Source organism: Rasamsonia emersonii, assembly GCF_000968595.1.
Source record: "Rasamsonia emersonii CBS 393.64 chromosome Unknown ctg1118621760162, whole genome shotgun sequence".
Classification (NCBI taxonomy): Eukaryota; Fungi; Ascomycota; class Eurotiomycetes; order Eurotiales; family Trichocomaceae; genus Rasamsonia; species Rasamsonia emersonii.
This window is the reverse complement of record NW_013563161.1, coordinates 1,252-18,338: the sequence shown is the minus strand read 5'-3', so window position 1 is coordinate 18,338 and position 17,087 is coordinate 1,252. Positions and strand designations below refer to the sequence as shown.

Here is a 17,087-nt window from a genome sequence, read left to right as displayed (position 1 = left end):
GGCCTCTCAATTAAGGTTTCCTGTAGATAGAAAGTCGTCCTCTATGCTGCTGTAAGTCCTGTTGAGACGTTTAGGCGGTGTTCATCTTGGAAACTACTGACGCCAGAACAAGACATGTTAAAATTATATTCGCACAAATTGGAGCACAAATTGGCAGAGTATCGTTGACAGGCACTTTGCACTTTCCACCATGTGGCACATTGAAATCTCAGTCGTATTCTACACCCAGAGCTAGAAATATCGGTGTTGTCTGTATCGAAAACATGTCCTATGGCGTCGGTGTGTAATGCGCTCTTTTTTTGGCGCAGGAATCCTCGGCAGGGCTGATATCGCTTCCGTTTTTCCTCCAGTTTCTACGGGCGGCCTGTCGGCGCAACACCGCCAAAGTATGCAACGCTATTCATAAGAACTGTGTCAGTACACTGAATCTACGCATTTGTTTCTATTTACAAGCTGTACAATGGCTTAGCTGTCGTGCCAACAGTTGCTCTGGCATCGCTTGGGCTGGTTGCTGTGCCGGCTCGGCGGATCACGGGAGGGTCGGCAAAACCGTCCCAAAACGGCAAAGCGGCGTGCAAAGTCTCCGAGGGCACCTTAAGCCAGCCTCAACCTCTTCTTCCCCGTCCCTTTCCTTTTCTCTCCTCTCTTCCGGCAAGCTGCCTTCTTCCATCTCTCACTCCCCCCTCCCATCCCCTCGCTCTTAAACACCGTCAGCATGTTCAAGAGGTGAGTAAGACACTCAATGCCTCCCCATTCCCCTGCTTTTGGCCTCCCCTGCCGTCTACTGACTACTGTTTCTGCTCCAGCGGCCTCGCCCGGACCCTCGGGAGGGCTGCCTTTGCCCGACCTACCCCTGTTGCTCGACGCGCCTTCGAGCCTCTCCGATCCAATGCCCTGTCTGCGCTCTCTGCCCGGTACGCCAGCACTGAGGCTGGTCGCGTCGGCAAAATCCACCAGGTCATCGGTGCCGTCGTCGACGGTATGTTCCTCCGTAACACGTTTGATGTTCTTTCTTGGGGCTTGGCGAGCTGTGGAAGACGGGGCCCGAGGAAAATCTTTTCCCTGCGCCCAACACCCGTTGAACACCGGCGCCAAGTGCCTCAATTGCACTGAGGAATGTGTTATCTGATGCGTGCATGCAGTGAAATTCGACACTGAGCAGCTTCCTCCGATTCTGAACGCCCTGGAGACCGACAACAATGGCCAGAAGCTCGTGCTGGAGGTTGCCGTATGTACCCAGTTAAACTCATGGATGATACCACATGGACATTGCTGACTGTTTGGTAGCAACACTTGGGTGAGAATGTCGTCCGTACGATTGCTATGGACGGTACGTGGTTTGCCCTGCTGACCGCTAGACGGCTGTTGAGTGCATGCCAAACTGACGTGATGTAGGTACCGAGGGTCTCACCCGTGGTCAGCCTGCCACCGACACTGGCGCTCCTATCAAGGTCCCCGTCGGCCCTGGTACCCTTGGTCGTATCCTGAACGTCACTGGTGACCCCATTGACGAGCGTGGTCCTGTCAAGGCTACCAAGTACGCTCCTATCCACGCCGACCCGCCGTCGTTCTCTGAGCAGTCGACCGCTGCCGAGATTCTGGTGACCGGTATCAAGGTCGTCGACCTGCTTGCTCCCTACGCCCGTGGTGGAAAGATTGGTCTCTTCGGTGGTGCCGGTGTCGGTAAGACCGTGTTCATTCAGGAGCTGATTGTAAGCGCCCAGGATAAGTCCTTCAATGTGTGTTGGATGCACCTAACATCGCGTAGAACAACATCGCCAAGGCCCACGGTGGTTACTCTGTGTTCACTGGTGTCGGTGAGCGTACCCGTGAGGGTAACGACCTGTACCACGAAATGCAGCAGACCGGTGTCATTCAGCTCGAGGGTGACTCCAAGGTCGCGCTGGTGTTCGGTCAGATGAACGAGCCCCCGGGTGCTCGTGCCCGTGTTGCCCTGACTGGTCTGACCATTGCCGAGTACTTCCGTGACGAGGAGGGCCAGGACGGTATGTCGTAGTTTATTGACAATTATTAGGATGGCTACTGACTTTTTAGTGCTTCTCTTCATTGACAACATCTTCCGTTTCACCCAGGCCGGTTCCGAAGTGTCTGCCCTGCTGGGTCGTATTCCCTCTGCCGTCGGTTACCAGCCCACCCTGGCCGTCGACATGGGTGCCATGCAGGAGCGTATCACCACCACCACCAAGGGCTCCATCACTTCCGTCCAGGCCGTCTACGTGCCTGCTGACGACTTGACTGACCCTGCCCCTGCCACGACCTTCGCCCACTTGGACGCCACGACTGTGTTGTCTCGTGGTATCTCTGAGCTGGGTATCTACCCTGCTGTCGACCCGCTCGACTCCAAGTCTCGTATGCTTGACCCGCGTATCGTCGGTCAGGAGCACTACGAGGTGGCCACCCGTGTCCAGCAGATGCTTCAGGAGTACAAGTCCCTCCAGGATATCATTGCCATTCTGGGTATGGACGAACTGTCTGAGGCCGACAAGCTCACCGTCGAGCGTGCCCGTAAGCTGCAGCGTTTCCTGAGCCAGCCTTTCACTGTTGCCGAGGTCTTCACGGGTATTGAGGGCAAGCTCGTCGACCTGAAGGACACGATCCGCAGCTTCAAGGCCATCATCAACGGCGAGTGTGATGACCTTCCTGAGGGTAAGCTTCTTCTTCTTTCTTCTTTTCCCAGGTCAGTTGCTAACTTGTACAGCTGCCTTCTACATGGTTGGTGACATTGACTCGGCCCGTGCCAAGGGTGAGAAGATCCTGGCTGAGCTGGAGAGCAAGTCGTGAACGATGTAAATCCTACCAGTCTTTGCTCCTTTTCTTTTGTGTTGAAGCGTTGGTTTCCGTTTTCTTTTAGCGCGTGTACAGTACCCGTATAAAAGAAAAAGGATTTCGAGAAAAATAATTTAAAACGAGGAAAGGAGCTTAACCCGGCGGAAGTGGGTGAACCGGACCAAGCTAAGCTACTTTCTCCCGCGGCCGTTGATTGCTGTACTGAATTCCCACAATATGATTTCCCTCAATATGATCTGATGTGTAAGTAAAAAAATAGAGTCTCGACTACAGCTGGTCAATGTATTTCCTTTGTTGATGTCATTGATAAAGTGTAGGGTGTATATCAGTAGAGTAGTTGTATGTCAGTAGAGTAGGCTTGTAGAGTAGGCTTGTAGATTGTAGTCAAGGTAGATGGATGGATCAGCTGTCAATGGTAAGATAATCTACTTAGCTATGTGATGTAGTGTAGTGTAGGTGTATACGAGTTGACGACAGTGGGCTTGGCTCTGTAGCTCCTGACTGGTAGAGGTATATGTGATTTGCAAGGGATAGTACCTACCTAGTACCTAGTATCAGTGCTGAATATGTATTAATACAAACCCACTACACTACTACTCTGGACTTTTGAATATCAGATATCAGATCTGACAAGGACAAGCTATGTTCCTTGTTTCCCTCTTCCATTCGTCTGTCCGTACTGTACGTACTCCGTACTCCATATGTACTCCATACGTACTCCATACGTACTCCGTAAGGTACTCCGTAGTAGATAGATAGACAGGATCTGGCTTGATTGAAAATTCTTCTTCTTCTATTCTATTCTATTCTATTCAAACAAACACCCAAGTAAATTAAATTACCGTCTGTCTGTTGTTGTTGTTGTTGTTGTTGTTGTTGTTGTTGTTGTTGTTGTTGTTGTTGTTGTTGTTGTTGTTGTTGTTGTTATTGTTGCTAGCTGATCTGTACTGATCTTAGTGGGGATTCTCTGTAATTTAATTAATTAATTAAATGACATTGACATTATATGGTATGATTGATGATTGATATGATATGATTGATATGATGGGATATGATTGATAAGTGTGAGGGTGGTCGTTATGGACTGGATTGTTGGTTTGGAAGTTGAACTGTGTATGTATGTATGTACATACATACTGTGATTATTAGGTATATTTTTTATTCGAGGTGTATGCTGTCTTGTCCTGTCTTGTCTTGTTTACTTGCTGCTGCAGAAGAAGGAGGAGGAGGAGGAGGAGAAAATCACCAGCCTGGGTATATGGATTAGTTAATTAGTCTTGCAGGAGCTGTACTGTACTGTACAACAGTATGTGCTAGGCACTTTGTCGGCTACACTGCAGTCAGTGCAGTCAGACTGCTGAGACGAGATCCTGTTCATGTATTTCCCGTCTACTAAGCTTTGTTGCAGAAGCTGGACATATATACAATGCATACATCACACTCGTCCCTCTTTTTTTCCCCCTCCGTTTCATTTCCTTTCTTTCCAAGTAAGCAAGTAAGTAAGTAATCGAGACGCATGCATACTGTATGCATGATAGGAAGAAACCCTTAATATGAGAAAAGTCTCTTTTTTTTTTTAAAAAAAAAAAAACTGGTATATATCGAGCTGTTTTTAGCTAAATTCTGGCATGGTATGGTCTGAGGAGGATAGAGGATAATTTATAGCTATGGCTGAGTCGCTGGCCAGTGAATAATCAAATCGCGTGCGTGGGCTGGGCTTGCTTGGACTCCCTCGGTGATGCTCTCGTTGATTTCGAGATGAGTGAGATTCTTCGATTGATCGATCTGGGTCTGGAGATGGATCAGGATATGGATCTGGGTCAGTTTAACCTACTTTCTTACTTTACAGATTCAGTTAAGCTCTTCCTATCAAGGCAATTATTTATTTTCTTCACGGCATCAACTAAATTCGGCTCGTCCAGCCAACAGAAATATTTACTCCGTCCGGTCTTCCTCGGTCATCCATGCTCTGTGTCAGCCAGCCACCTGTGGTAGTGTATATACATGTATGTATGTACAGTACAGACCATCAATGGTTCTGCAGGTAATGGTTCTTTCTCTCTCTACCTTGATGCTCTGGTCTGAGAAGCTTTAAACAGACGCGTCTGTCTGACATGATTCATTTCACTTTTACTGCTGCTGTGATTTGGATTGGGGATTGGTATTCCGTCCAGGGTCCTTGTTTTTAATGTCGTTTATAAATTTACCGTGCTGTGTGATTCGCAGCAATAAAATAAGGGCAAATAAAGTATTCTAGACTATCTAGAGACATTTGTTAAAAAAAAATAGTTAATATATAAATAACTTTTATAAATATTCTATATTAACATATAGTACAGTACATACAAGGTAGTCTTTTACTTTTTTACTTTTTACTTTTTTTTTTGGTTTAATAATAACAGCTTATAAAGTAAGATATTTATTTATATCTTTAATTAAATCCTTTGTTCTTCTAAGCAAAAAAGAGGAATATTTTTAAATATTAAATATACTATGCCTGTGCCAAGGCTCGTGGGCATCCTGTCTCCAACTACCAACTCAGTAAAACTGGTGTGTGGTACATACACTGCGCCATCACCCCCCTATGCAATGCTCGCTTATTGCTGCATCGACCTTGCATGAATGTTGACGCTAAACGCATACCTAACTCAGATTTGCATATTCAGGTACTTGCTGAGTTAGGTACTGTACCTACGGGCTGGTCCAGGCCTGGTAGTACGTTCAGCTCGTCTGTTGACTGCTACGTTCGTTGGCTTGATCATTGACTTAATTTATGTGTACAGTATTAACTATAGCGGGATCGTTTGCTGAAGTGCATCACTGTTTGTGATCTAGTCTAGCTATCGAGCCACTTCTGTTTTGTTGGATAATTACCTAGTTCTCTGCTAAAAATCCATGGAGCAAATGGAGGTGGAAGACAGAAACGGAAACGATTACCAGTTCCAATATCAATATCAAGGCCAGGCGCTGTATGCCACGGAGCGATGGGTATGCTCACACACACACATACTGTCTTGTCTTATTTAGACATCTTGAATACATATATTATATACTACCTTTGGTAGTTCTCTCTGCCTGACATGCATTTACCTAGGTATATATAGTCGATCCATCGGACTCCTAGATCGGGAATGGACAGCAGACATCGACAGAGCTCGATGGTGAACTAGCTAGTTCCGGAGATGACTATATTCATTCCCTCGAGGACATATGTCCATACCGATCCACAGACGGGAAGGTGACAGCACATCTCCTCCTCAGAGCCATGCTATGGACTTGATCCGTCGACTAGGTACTCGATTGATGCATGCATTTACTACCAGGTTTGGTTCTCGTCGTGTGATGCTGTTTCCATTTGTTAACTTCTGTATCGCAGGGCAACGGCAGCAGTTGATCGTGCGTGGGTTATATCATGCTCCCTCTGTTGACCAGAGCTACCATCTGCCTGTCTATCGTCAAACACTGCAACAACCATCAGCAGCTGTCACGACCGCACCAGTGACTAGAGGAACAATTACGTTCGGCTCGAAGCTTCTTCGCGCAAATCCAAATCCAGGGAACCCTGTCGTACACGCAGGACGTCCAAAAACAGACCTTTCCAGCGCCAGCACAGCTCCAACCAGCAGCATCAGCAACAGAATCAACCGCACCACCAACGCCGACAGTGCCGACAGCGCTAACGTCTGGAGCATCAATCAAACTCCAGAACCGGGACGAGCTGACTAACTGCCGGCTAATTGATAGCCAAAGCATTCATTCATTCGTCAAGGCCGTCGAGCCGAAGAAGCAAGCGCGATATCTGTACAACGGGGGGAAGAAGAAGAAGACAGGGCCCGATGGGAGCGGGACTGGGACTAAGGGCGATCCAGAGCAGACCAAGCCGGCATGGTGGCTGACAGGGCAGGGGTGACGCATCGGGAGCCGGATCACTTGAAGAAAACTGGTATATGACGAGCCTTGTTTTTTTTCTTTTCGCTACTTTTCTTCTATTAACGCTAAGATGTAAATGTCCCGCAGAAAGAGTCCGTCTCCTGGTACACATCCTTCGCGCAACGTCACTGTCGACCGACCTGCTACAAGAGGCCACGCGCAGTGTGCAACGACGAGTTGTGCCAGTCGAGAGATTGGAGATTCTAAACGAGATATTCTCTTCCGCGTGCGGAGGGCGGAGGAGCGGTACGAGAATGGCGAAATTGGTTTGTTTGTTTCCCTGGCAGGACCCTGGACTGTAGATACGCATACGCATGAGCATACATGCATAATTGCTCTGTCAGATGTTTTTTTTGTTTAGGTATGTGTATGTCTTAGTGATGAGCATAGACAGATCGACAGAGGTCCTTGTCATGGATCGACTCGACTGTGGAAAATCAGCTCCTGCTCCTGCTCCAGTCTCAGTCTCGGCCAGAGTCAGACTCACGGTCGTGGTCATGCAGATGACGAGTCCCGGCCGTCGATGGCGTAGCAGCAGCAGCAACCGCCACTACAAGAACTACAACTACAACTACAGTAGAGGAGACTTGACTTGCGTAGTCTCTCTCCATCAGGTCCTTTCTCCCAGACGTCTGTCTCGTCAGGACTAATTACAGCCACGGCCAGGGGTATAGACACCGTCATGGTCATTTTGAATAATAACGGAAGGTCTGGTTTACATCTGCAAGGAAACAAGATAATCAGCTCTGCTGTTATTATTCTCACAGACGAAGAAAAAAAAATTCAGAACCAGAAGCGGAAGTTATCAGAAGTATCGTCATGGCGATAGCTCTACGACCTACTACCCCTAATATCAGGACTATCATATCATATCAGAACGACTCCTTCTCCAATCCAATAAATACACCTCAACAATTAATGAATGACGATCCAAATATTAATCAAAATCCAGTCCAATTCTAATGACGAAGACTAAGAAAAAACTATATCACATCACACCACAAATGCATATGCATTGTATATTCATCGAGTTGATGACACGTACATTCCCTAGCGATGGAAATGATACTGAAGGGAAAGGAGAAGGCGAAGAAGAAGAAGAAGAAATGAGAAGAGGAGTGGAGATCATATCATATCATACTATATCCGTGCCCGGAGCTGCGTTGTCAATGTCAAATTATGATAATAAAAAAAAAGAAAAAAAAGAAAAAAAAGAAAAAAAAGAAAAAAAAGAAAAAAAAGAAAAAATAAACATAGAAATAAACAAAAAAATGAAAGAAAATAAAAGAAAGGATAAAAAAATTAACAACCCCGGTCTCGGGCCTTACTTAATTAATTGACAGGGTTAGTAACGATCTAAGATAAACAACCATCCGTCTGTTGACTTGAGTTGCTTTGCTTTGACTTGCTTTGACTTGATTTGGAATTCTATATGTATACTTCATCTATACCTAGGTCCAATACATATGTACTGTACTGTACATAGTAGGTTATGAGTTATGACTGTGTTGCACTTCTCTCTGTCTCTCTACATGATATTCCACGTGAATCCTCTGGTATGGGTATGATAGAATATGATATGACTGTCCAGTCCTCAGTGCTAGTGCCTACCTCACCATTCTGATAATTGCATATTTTACCATGATTGACCTGATTTCATGACTCATGGGTAGGCTATTTGATCAACTGGATACATATGCGTATTTAACTGCACTGCACTGCACTGCACTGTGTTTCTCTGTTTTCTTTTTGTTGGGTGTAGGTTATGTAACTAAGAAACAATATATAAACCCGAGTACATTCGTTACATCATGTGTAGTCTTCTCGAATCGAACCTCGCTATCCCGGCCGTATTACTCTTGATACATATATCAAGCGTAGAATCGGAGGGGATAAAAGATCCTGAAATTCGTCCCAATTTAAAGTGTTTCCTCCAGCGCAAAGACCTGAAATTTCGTCTCATCAGTTCAAGTTCACGATCAACCTATAGCGCACTGCAGCTAGAGCAAGAGCTCTTACCAACGCCGTTCGCACCGGAATATACACGTGGAGAAAGTTCTTCCGGCCATTCCACGGCAAATCCGTCGTAAAAAACCGCGTTTCGCTCGCATTGCGGCCGTGTCCGCCAAACGCCGTATCGTCCGTGTCCAGCACGATGCGATACGTCCCCGGCTGGTCGACGCCGACGCGGTAGTCGGCGTAACTGCGCGTCGGATGGAAGTTGAACACCCACAGCAGGCCCGCGCGCTCAAAGACGAGAACCTTGTCGGCCTCGTGCTTCAGGCTCACGTATGCCTGCGGCGAGTGCAGCCAGCCGTACTTCTCCTCCGCCAGCTGCAGGGCGCGGTCGAACTCGTTCAGGAACCGGTACCGTAGCAGGTGGTCCTCCGTCAGGTTGAGCTGTCGCCGCGCGTACCAGAATGAGTTGCCGTTGCCTGCGCGCGGGAAGTCGAGCCATTCCGGGTGGCCGAACTCGTTGCCCTCGAAGTTCAGGTAGCCTTCGCCTCCGAGACCGTGCGTCACCAGCCGGATCATCTTGTGCAGCGCCATGCCTCGGTCGATGATGGGTGTCAACTCTGTCAGGACTGACATGTGCGTGTACAGCTCTTTGTCGCATAGCCACATCATTAGGGATTTGTCTCCGACCAAGCTAGAAGTTGGCTGTCAGCTAGCAGCTCATTGGCCATTAATTCAAGAGGGCTTTTCTCACGCTTGATCATGGCTCTCCGCATAGGCGATGCTCTTCTCGCCATGTCGCCGGTTGGTCAGCGTAAAGGCGAGGTTGCCCATATCCCACTCGTCGTCTCTTTTCTCCTTGAGTAGCTTGATGTACATGTCCGGCACTGCCATGGCGAGACGGTAGTCAAAGCCCACTCCGCCCATTGACAGCGGCAGACACAGGGCCGGCATCCCCGAGACGTCCTCTGCTATGGTGATTGTTTCCGGGTAAATGGCGTGGAGCATTTCGTTGGCTAGCGTCAAATACATCACGCTGTCCTTGTCAACCACAGACCCAAAATACTCGTGATAGCCACCGGAGAATCCCCTGTATGGTCAACAGGTCAACTTTTGCCGGCAGAGATACATATATTACATACGTGCCAATCCCATGATGCACATAAAGCATGCTGGTAACTCCGTCAAATCGAAAGCCGTCAAACCGATACTCTTCCATCCAAAAGCGCAGGTTACTCAGCAGAAAACGGAGAACTTCGTGGTTGCCGTAGTTGAACAGGCGACTGTCCCACAGGTCGTGATGGCCCTTGCCACCTCCGTGGAAATAGAGGTGATCGGTGCCGTCAAACATGTTCAGCCCGTCCAGCACGTTCTTGGACGCGTGGCTGTGGACGACGTCGAGGAGGACGACCAGCCCTAAGCTGTGGGCCGTGTCGATCAACTCTTTCAGGTCTTCTGGAGTACCGTAGCGGCTGCTGGCGGCGAAGAAGCTGTTGACTTGGTAGCCAAAGCTTGCGTAGTATGCATGCTCCATGATGGCCATCAGCTGAATGGCGTTGTAGCCCAGATACTTGATTCGTGGAAGCATGTTGGCCGTGAAATTCTTGTACGTGGCCACCTTTGTCTCCGGCGAGGATATCCCAACGTGCGCCTCATAGATGCGCAGACTCAGCGGTCTCTTCGGACGGGGATGCTGGAACAGATACTGCTCTTCTGCAGGAGGGTTCCAGAAGACGGCTTCGTAGACCGGAGACACGGACAGGTCTTGAACCACCCTTCTGATCCACGCGGGGATTCTGTCGATGACTTCTCCGGTCGGTGTGACCATTGTGATCTGGCAGGAAGTCAATCTGCATGCTGCGACCCTCCGAGTGAATAGTTCATACCTTGAGTTTGCTGTTGTGAGGGATGGCAGGTACGCCGTTCTTGCTGGGGAGAGTCACCTCCCAGACTCCAAACCTGTCCTTTGTCATCGGAGTGGCCTTTCGATCCCAATTATCTTTCATCGTCAGCACTAGATTAAACTCCCGATCTGCAACTCACTGAAGTCGCCGATGAGATGGGCCTCTACGGCATTGGGTGCCCATTCTCGGTACGTAATATCTCCGTTGTCGTTGACATTGAACCCGAATTTCTCGTACCCCTGCGTCGCACCGTCAGTGTCCTACAAACGATGAACATGTCTCAGGCTCATACCCTGCTGAACTTCTCCAACCCCCCTTCCGTCTCATCTATGCGGCTGATCCAGTCCTGAGCGTACCCGAATCGGCTCCGCAGCGCATCCTTGTACGGTTCGAGCCACGGATCGAGCTGGAGGACACCTGCTGCGATTGAGTGGGGAGCAATACTCCAGAAGCAAGTAACTGACCAGTGCCATCGGGAACAGCGGGCTGCTCGGATGGAGCAGCGCTGTTGGCCGCCATGATATGCTGCGTGTCTATACAGGCTTCACAGGAGATATTTGCTAAGTTTGAGTTGACAGGAGGATAAACAGACTGCGGGGAAGTCAATTGCACTTTATCACCCAGACAGCAGGCGGGCAAGTTCCATGGTTGATCGGGGGAAATGCTGGGTCTGGCGCAGCTTCGGTGGAGGAGAACAAAGAATGGATAAATGGCGGGGAAGCGAACGGGACATGAATCATGTGCCACGGGCAACATCACATCTGCAATCATCATCAATAATGATAATATTTCATGACCGTATAAGCACCAGCTCTGCTTGACAGGATGAGCAGTAGGTTTGGTCTTTGCGACATGTCACACAGGACTAGAATTCTAGTCTAGGTCATCCAATGGCAATTTCCATCTCTGACAGCTATTTTATCCTTTCCCTGGGAATAATTCATCTGAGGGAAATGACATACCTCTTCGCCAGAGAATATTAAATGCAGATGGTCTCCTACAGAACCATGGAATCGAGTCTAAGCTAGTTGCGTCGACGAGATCTCTACAAGTTTGATAAACCAGTAGGACTATATAGTACGGGTAAAGGGGGGGGGGGAACAGATATGGGACATGTGATAATATTCAACACCTTCCACAGCTATATACTTGTCTAGAACTCAATATATAGAGTTACTTCCCATCTGCCACCGGCAGGTTAATCGATGACTGCCATCATCTTCTTCCACCACGTATCGCGCACCTTGGGCGGTTTCTCTGCGGCTATAATCTCCTGCAGTCCGGTCTGCAGATCGACATCCTCTGGCCGCCACGCCCACGGGTCGCGCCAGAACACGGTGCGGTGGCCGAAATACAGCAGCAAAAACGCCGGAACCCCAATGTACGCAGTGAAGAAGCTGCTGACGGACCACTTGGACGGGAAGAACACGGTAAACCCGTTGATGAGCGTCAGGAACGTGCAGCCCACAATCCCGATGTACGCGCCGTACGGCTGCAGCTTGGACTTGTAGGGCTGCTGGACGCCCTGTGCGCGGACGGCCTTGCGGAAGCGGCAGTACACGATGCAGCAGCAGATCCACGAGATGAAGCCCGACGTGTTGGTGAAGTTGATCAGCCAGTTGAAGACGATCGAGCTGGATGTGCCGACGGAGAGGTAGGCCAGCAGCGAGAACAAGGCGGAGGCAGCCACGGCCACGTAGGGCACCCCCCATCGGTTGCAGGCCTTGAAGATGCTGGGCGCGTTTCCAGACACCGCGAGCGAGTACAGAGACCGGGACGACATGTAGAGAAACGAGTTGCCCGATGACCAGGCAGACGTCAATATGGCGGCGTTGACGATGCTGTCCAGCGCGGGGATGCCTGCGTTCTTGATGCCGACGACAAACGGCGACGATCCGGCCCCGGCACCACCGTTCGTCAGTCGCGAGTCATTCGACGGGCAGATGACGCCGATGGCCAGGACGCCCAGGATGTAGAAGAAGATCAGCCGGTAGATATACCGGCGGGCAGCTCGGGGCACGTTGCGTCGAGGGGATTCCATCTCGCCGCCGCTGATGACGATGAGCTCGGGGGCGAAAATGAAGGCGATGGCGCTGGAGATCATGCACTGCAGCAAACCGACAAAGCGACCGGCATCCCCCGTCACGATGTACTGATTAAACGAGCCGGGATGCTTCCAATAGTGGAACCCCAGCAGCTGGCGATTCGGACCGCCGCCCCAGAAGAGAATAAACGACAGAATTAACAGGCCGACGAGCGTGATGACCTTGATGCCGGCGAACCAGAACTCCGACTCGCCGTAGAAGCGCACGGGCAGGAAGTTCAGGGCGACGATGACGACGATCATGACGGTGATCCAGACGGCGACATGGACGCCCGGGTGCCAGTAGTCGATGACGAGCGACGCCGCGGTGATCTCGTAGGGGACCAGGATGCCGATCGAGTACCAGTACAGGTAGCCCATGGCGAAGCCCAGGCTGCGCGACACGTAGCGAAAGCCGTGGTAGCTCATGGTGCCGCCGTGGACGGGCATGTAAGCGCCGATCTCCGCGATGGCCGTGACGAGGCAGTAGACCAAGCACGAGATGAAGATGTATCCCAGTAGCAGCGACGCCGGACCGCCGATGGCGAGCGATTGACCCGTTCCGACGAACAGACCGGTGCCAATTGTGCCTCCCAGAGCCATCAGCTGCACATGGCGGTTCTGCAGACCGCGCTGGGTCTGCATGTACCGGTCGTCCAGCAGGTCAGCTTCGACGATGGCGCGGATGGCATCGCGCTTTTCGTCTGTCCCCATGCGATCCATGTCGTGCGACACCATCTTGACATACTCTATGCAGGTGATAGAGAGGAAACGAGAGAGAGAGAGAGCAAAGAACCGACTCGGAGAAAAACCGTCTCGTCGGGAGGGGACATCAGACAAGAAAAAGCACGGCCTGCAGCACGTAAAATGGCCAAGGCACACTAGTGCTGCGTCTCAGCAGGTCCTTATCTGGATTGACTTTCATCGTGCTGTCAAAGCACACAATGCGGGGTCGGGCTAATCCACTGGGCACCGGGCCATTCCCTGGGCATCGCCTTTTTCGTTCAATCAGGGACTTCGACGGCAGGAAGATACTAACTCGTTTTATACAAAGTGCGAGATCCAAGCGGACTGTCATCTGTTATCTCGCCAGGGGGAACGGGGTGAGTGGACTCTTGCCACCTCCACGTTGGGGGTGGCGTCTTGGCTTGCACGGTCGACTTGGATAGAACCCGGGACAGAACGCATCCTGTGACCGTTCGAGAATTATCCTTCATGAAGACGTTTGAGGCTCAGTTCGTCCTGTCTGGTGCTTGCTATTACTGACTCATCCTATTGGGTACCAGCAACGCAATTTCAGTTGTCAATTTCTACACTACGGATTGAGCTCAGGCCCGTTGGCCACTTCTGCTGACTCCGACGATAACCGAGTTAGATAGGAATGCCATCAAGGTTGATAATAATTATTATTTATTTGTCAACCAATAGATATGAGATAAGATAGTAATTCTCCTTCGAAATGAAACAAATATAGTTCCGCCACATCACGATAGCGTCTATCAACATGAAATAAGTAATAGTGCGGCATATATTGAATTGGATAGGCAGGGGGGAAATCAGCAAGAGCTAATATTATTGACTCCCGTAAGCCAGCCCTGCCATGAGGTCAAGGTTAGAATTTCCAGGCACCATAGCAAAGGGAGGGAAGATGCACGCCCATTTCTAACTACTGCTGGCTATACGGAGTATGGAGGTCACCTGACACTTACTGATAGTAATATATAATTTCACTGAGGCTGCTTGTTACTCGTCAGGTCACGTTCGCATTTATTTTTTTTCTTTACATCGTTTTTGTTTATCCTCTTCGAATATTACTGGATACAGAAGTCGACTACATTTCGTGCAGAAACTCAGTCACAGGCATTTGCTGTTTCTGTTTCTTTTCCGTGACTAACCGTCATATTGATCTCGAATCTACCAAACGACAAACTCAACCAGCTGAATAACTCGGCCTGAAGAAGCTTGGTTGTTAGCGTGGCAAGAAGTGAACCGGTAACCTGATGCTAGGCTCTAGTTCGCAACTGACTGATGCGCTCCGTCGAGATGCTCTCCAACAGGTCGAAGGCTACGAAGGGTTCTTCCAAAAGATCCTGTCCTAGACAAATAGAAGAGGAAAGTAGATAGACAGCGCTATTTGTAAAGGTTCAAGGACAAAAATACAACTCGAACTCATATGATTCTAGAGATAATATAATAATTAGCATTTGATATCCTACAGAGGATGACTGTAAGCAATAGCACAAGTGAGCTTGAATAGCCTGAATGGAGAGAAGATTCTGAGGATGCTAAATTGCTATGAATTCAAGTTATCTTCAATGCGTCTGCCCCGGTTTATCTACGTGGATTGCCGTTTCATGGGAGTATCAGCAAGAAATACAACTGGCCTAATTTTCTCATTCCAGAGGTGAATAAGAATAGGAAGACTATAACTAACAGAATAAATATGAGACCTAGGGGACAGCTAAGTGTCTTACAGACCTCATGGAGAGAGTCTTATTCTGCAATTCTTAGACGAATAACCCGTCTTCAACAAGCATGATGTGTCCCAGGACGGGATTGTATCCGGCCAGCATCGACATCTTCCGGGAGTTTTTTCAAACAAGGTTAACGGCTTTGCCCAGATACTATCTCCTCTGTATCGTGGTAGACGAACTCTATTCGGAAATGAGCCCAGAAATCCATGAAAGGCCTCTTCGACGGCTATAAGCGGAGGATTGGAGATGCCATCCGTACAGTACAACGGCCGTGCTGCTCCGTACCAGTTAAAAGAAATTGATAATCGACCGGTATCACCCATAGGGGTGAGAGGTAGCAGACTAATCAGGACCTGTCGGAAACTGCCAAGTATAAGCAGGAATACTGGAATGTAGCAATAGGGACCATCTTTGGAGAATTTCCATCAAATGTCTTTTATTATTATGAGTATGTACCACAAAAAGTACACTTGGGAGCTAGTTGTATGTGAGTACATCAATCGATGCATAATAATGTAGCCAAGTGTACAGGAATCTTTAAAAAAGAGAATTAAAACCCGTGTCTTGCCCCAATTGGTAGTATCGATACGTCAGTGTGAAGGGAATTTCCATCTGACCGGCAACTACCCGAGACAATGAAGGTGATGGAAAACCACCGAATACGAGAGGTTCCGCATATAAAGAGTCGATATCCCTGGACTTTCATCATATTTCTCGTTCTTTCAATATATATACGTTGCCAGTTCACCAATATGAGCATCTACGTTGACCAGATACCTAGGCAGAGACTCGCTCTGACGGATTTCCAAAGCATGTGACATGCAATCATTTGCAAGTCGGTCACCCTCAGAATATGCTGATATAGATAGTGTATTCACTGTGTATCGCAGACTGCTTCGTATTCACTGCGACAATGACCTCGCTTGTCCGCAGTGAATCACCTACCCCTCCTCGAGGGCTATAAAAGGACGGGCTCCCCCCTCCCCCCTCGCTCTCGGAACTGAACTTCTTTTCATATCTATATTCTCAGCATCATTCATATACTTGGACGAAAAAAGTTTCAACATCGAGCTCTTCAAATAAATTATATTCCGCTCCTACAGTATGCATTATTCCTTAAAACGTATATGACTAGAACTAACAGTTACCAGTACTTTGACGTGCAAGCGATCTAATTCGAGATCCAGAGACTGGCCCAAACATTGCCAGAGAGCCATGTCCCAGGCATCTGGAACGCCATCCTCCATCATAACTTTTCACCTGTCAATGGGTTCATAAGCACAACCCACTGGGCTGGTCAGACATCCATACGCTCGATGTTGCCAAGGACGCTGGGAATTTTTCTTGATAGTCAGTGTAAGGGGGTAGAACATGAAGGGCGAGACGGGCAAACCAGTTACGGGATTATCTGAGTGCCAGCACAGGACTTGCCCGACTGAGCTTTCGTTCATCTACGCACACCTCCATCATCACTGGAACCAGCTTCCTAAATCTGCCCAGCTAGCTCTGCACCACAGTAGCAGCACTGTTAGTAAGTCCGCTACCTTCTCCACTTTTCTCAAGGACTAGGGCTTACAGATTATCGCTGTTATCAGAGATATGGAGACTTCAATAAGCCAGAAAGTTTCAATTGGCAGCAACGTCCAAGCCTCGAACATTGTCCCAACATCGGACGAGGAGACTGTCAACTTTGCCATCGTTGTTATGAGAGTCCCTTCGTTCGCTGACACACTGGGAACAATCAGCAATAGAAGCATTAGCGGGGGAGAAATCTTGTATTCTCGCAGATGAGGATTGGACTTCAATTACTCGCCTACAGACCTTACTGTCAGTCTTCTCTCATACGGGCCAACACCATAGGGGGTGTCAAAAGCAGCAAATGATGGCTGGCAGATTTTGCGAAGCAAGATTACGTCCACGGTACACGCATAC

At 48.9% G+C, this 17,087-nt stretch overlaps 2 protein-coding genes across 2 annotated transcripts; one reads left to right on the top strand and one right to left on the bottom strand.

Moving 5' to 3' along the window:
- Window positions 1-43: 43 nt before the first annotated feature.
- T310_4782 (ATP synthase subunit beta) lies at window positions 44-7,388 on the top strand (the record flags this gene model as incomplete). Its single annotated transcript, XM_013472339.1, has 31 exons — window positions 44-51; window positions 107-279; window positions 309-386; window positions 470-979; window positions 1,143-1,228; window positions 1,288-1,330; window positions 1,396-1,712; window positions 1,769-2,006; window positions 2,056-2,667; window positions 2,720-2,764; window positions 2,932-3,051; window positions 3,198-3,223; window positions 3,255-3,260; window positions 3,303-3,318; window positions 3,426-3,489; window positions 3,872-3,925; window positions 3,958-3,977; window positions 4,116-4,186; window positions 4,217-4,303; window positions 4,425-4,439; window positions 4,474-4,627; window positions 4,829-4,852; window positions 5,148-5,157; window positions 5,316-5,358; window positions 5,491-5,523; window positions 5,710-5,796; window positions 5,874-5,902; window positions 6,039-6,204; window positions 6,386-6,714; window positions 6,826-7,004; window positions 7,129-7,388. The coding sequence occupies 31 exons, from the start codon at window positions 44-46 to the stop codon at window positions 7,386-7,388; spliced, it is 3,903 nt and encodes a 1,300-aa protein (XP_013327793.1).
- A 1,269-nt stretch (window positions 7,389-8,657) lies between these two features.
- Window positions 8,658-13,419, bottom strand: T310_4781 (Glycogen branching enzyme GbeA; the record flags this gene model as incomplete). Its single annotated transcript, XM_013472338.1, has 10 exons — window positions 8,658-8,684; window positions 8,758-9,388; window positions 9,449-9,784; window positions 9,837-10,528; window positions 10,581-10,693; window positions 10,738-10,858; window positions 10,891-11,015; window positions 11,063-11,441; window positions 11,561-11,617; window positions 11,842-13,419. The coding sequence occupies 10 exons, from the start codon at window positions 13,417-13,419 to the stop codon at window positions 8,658-8,660; spliced, it is 4,059 nt and encodes a 1,352-aa protein (XP_013327792.1).
- Window positions 13,420-17,087: the final 3,668 nt, after the last annotated feature.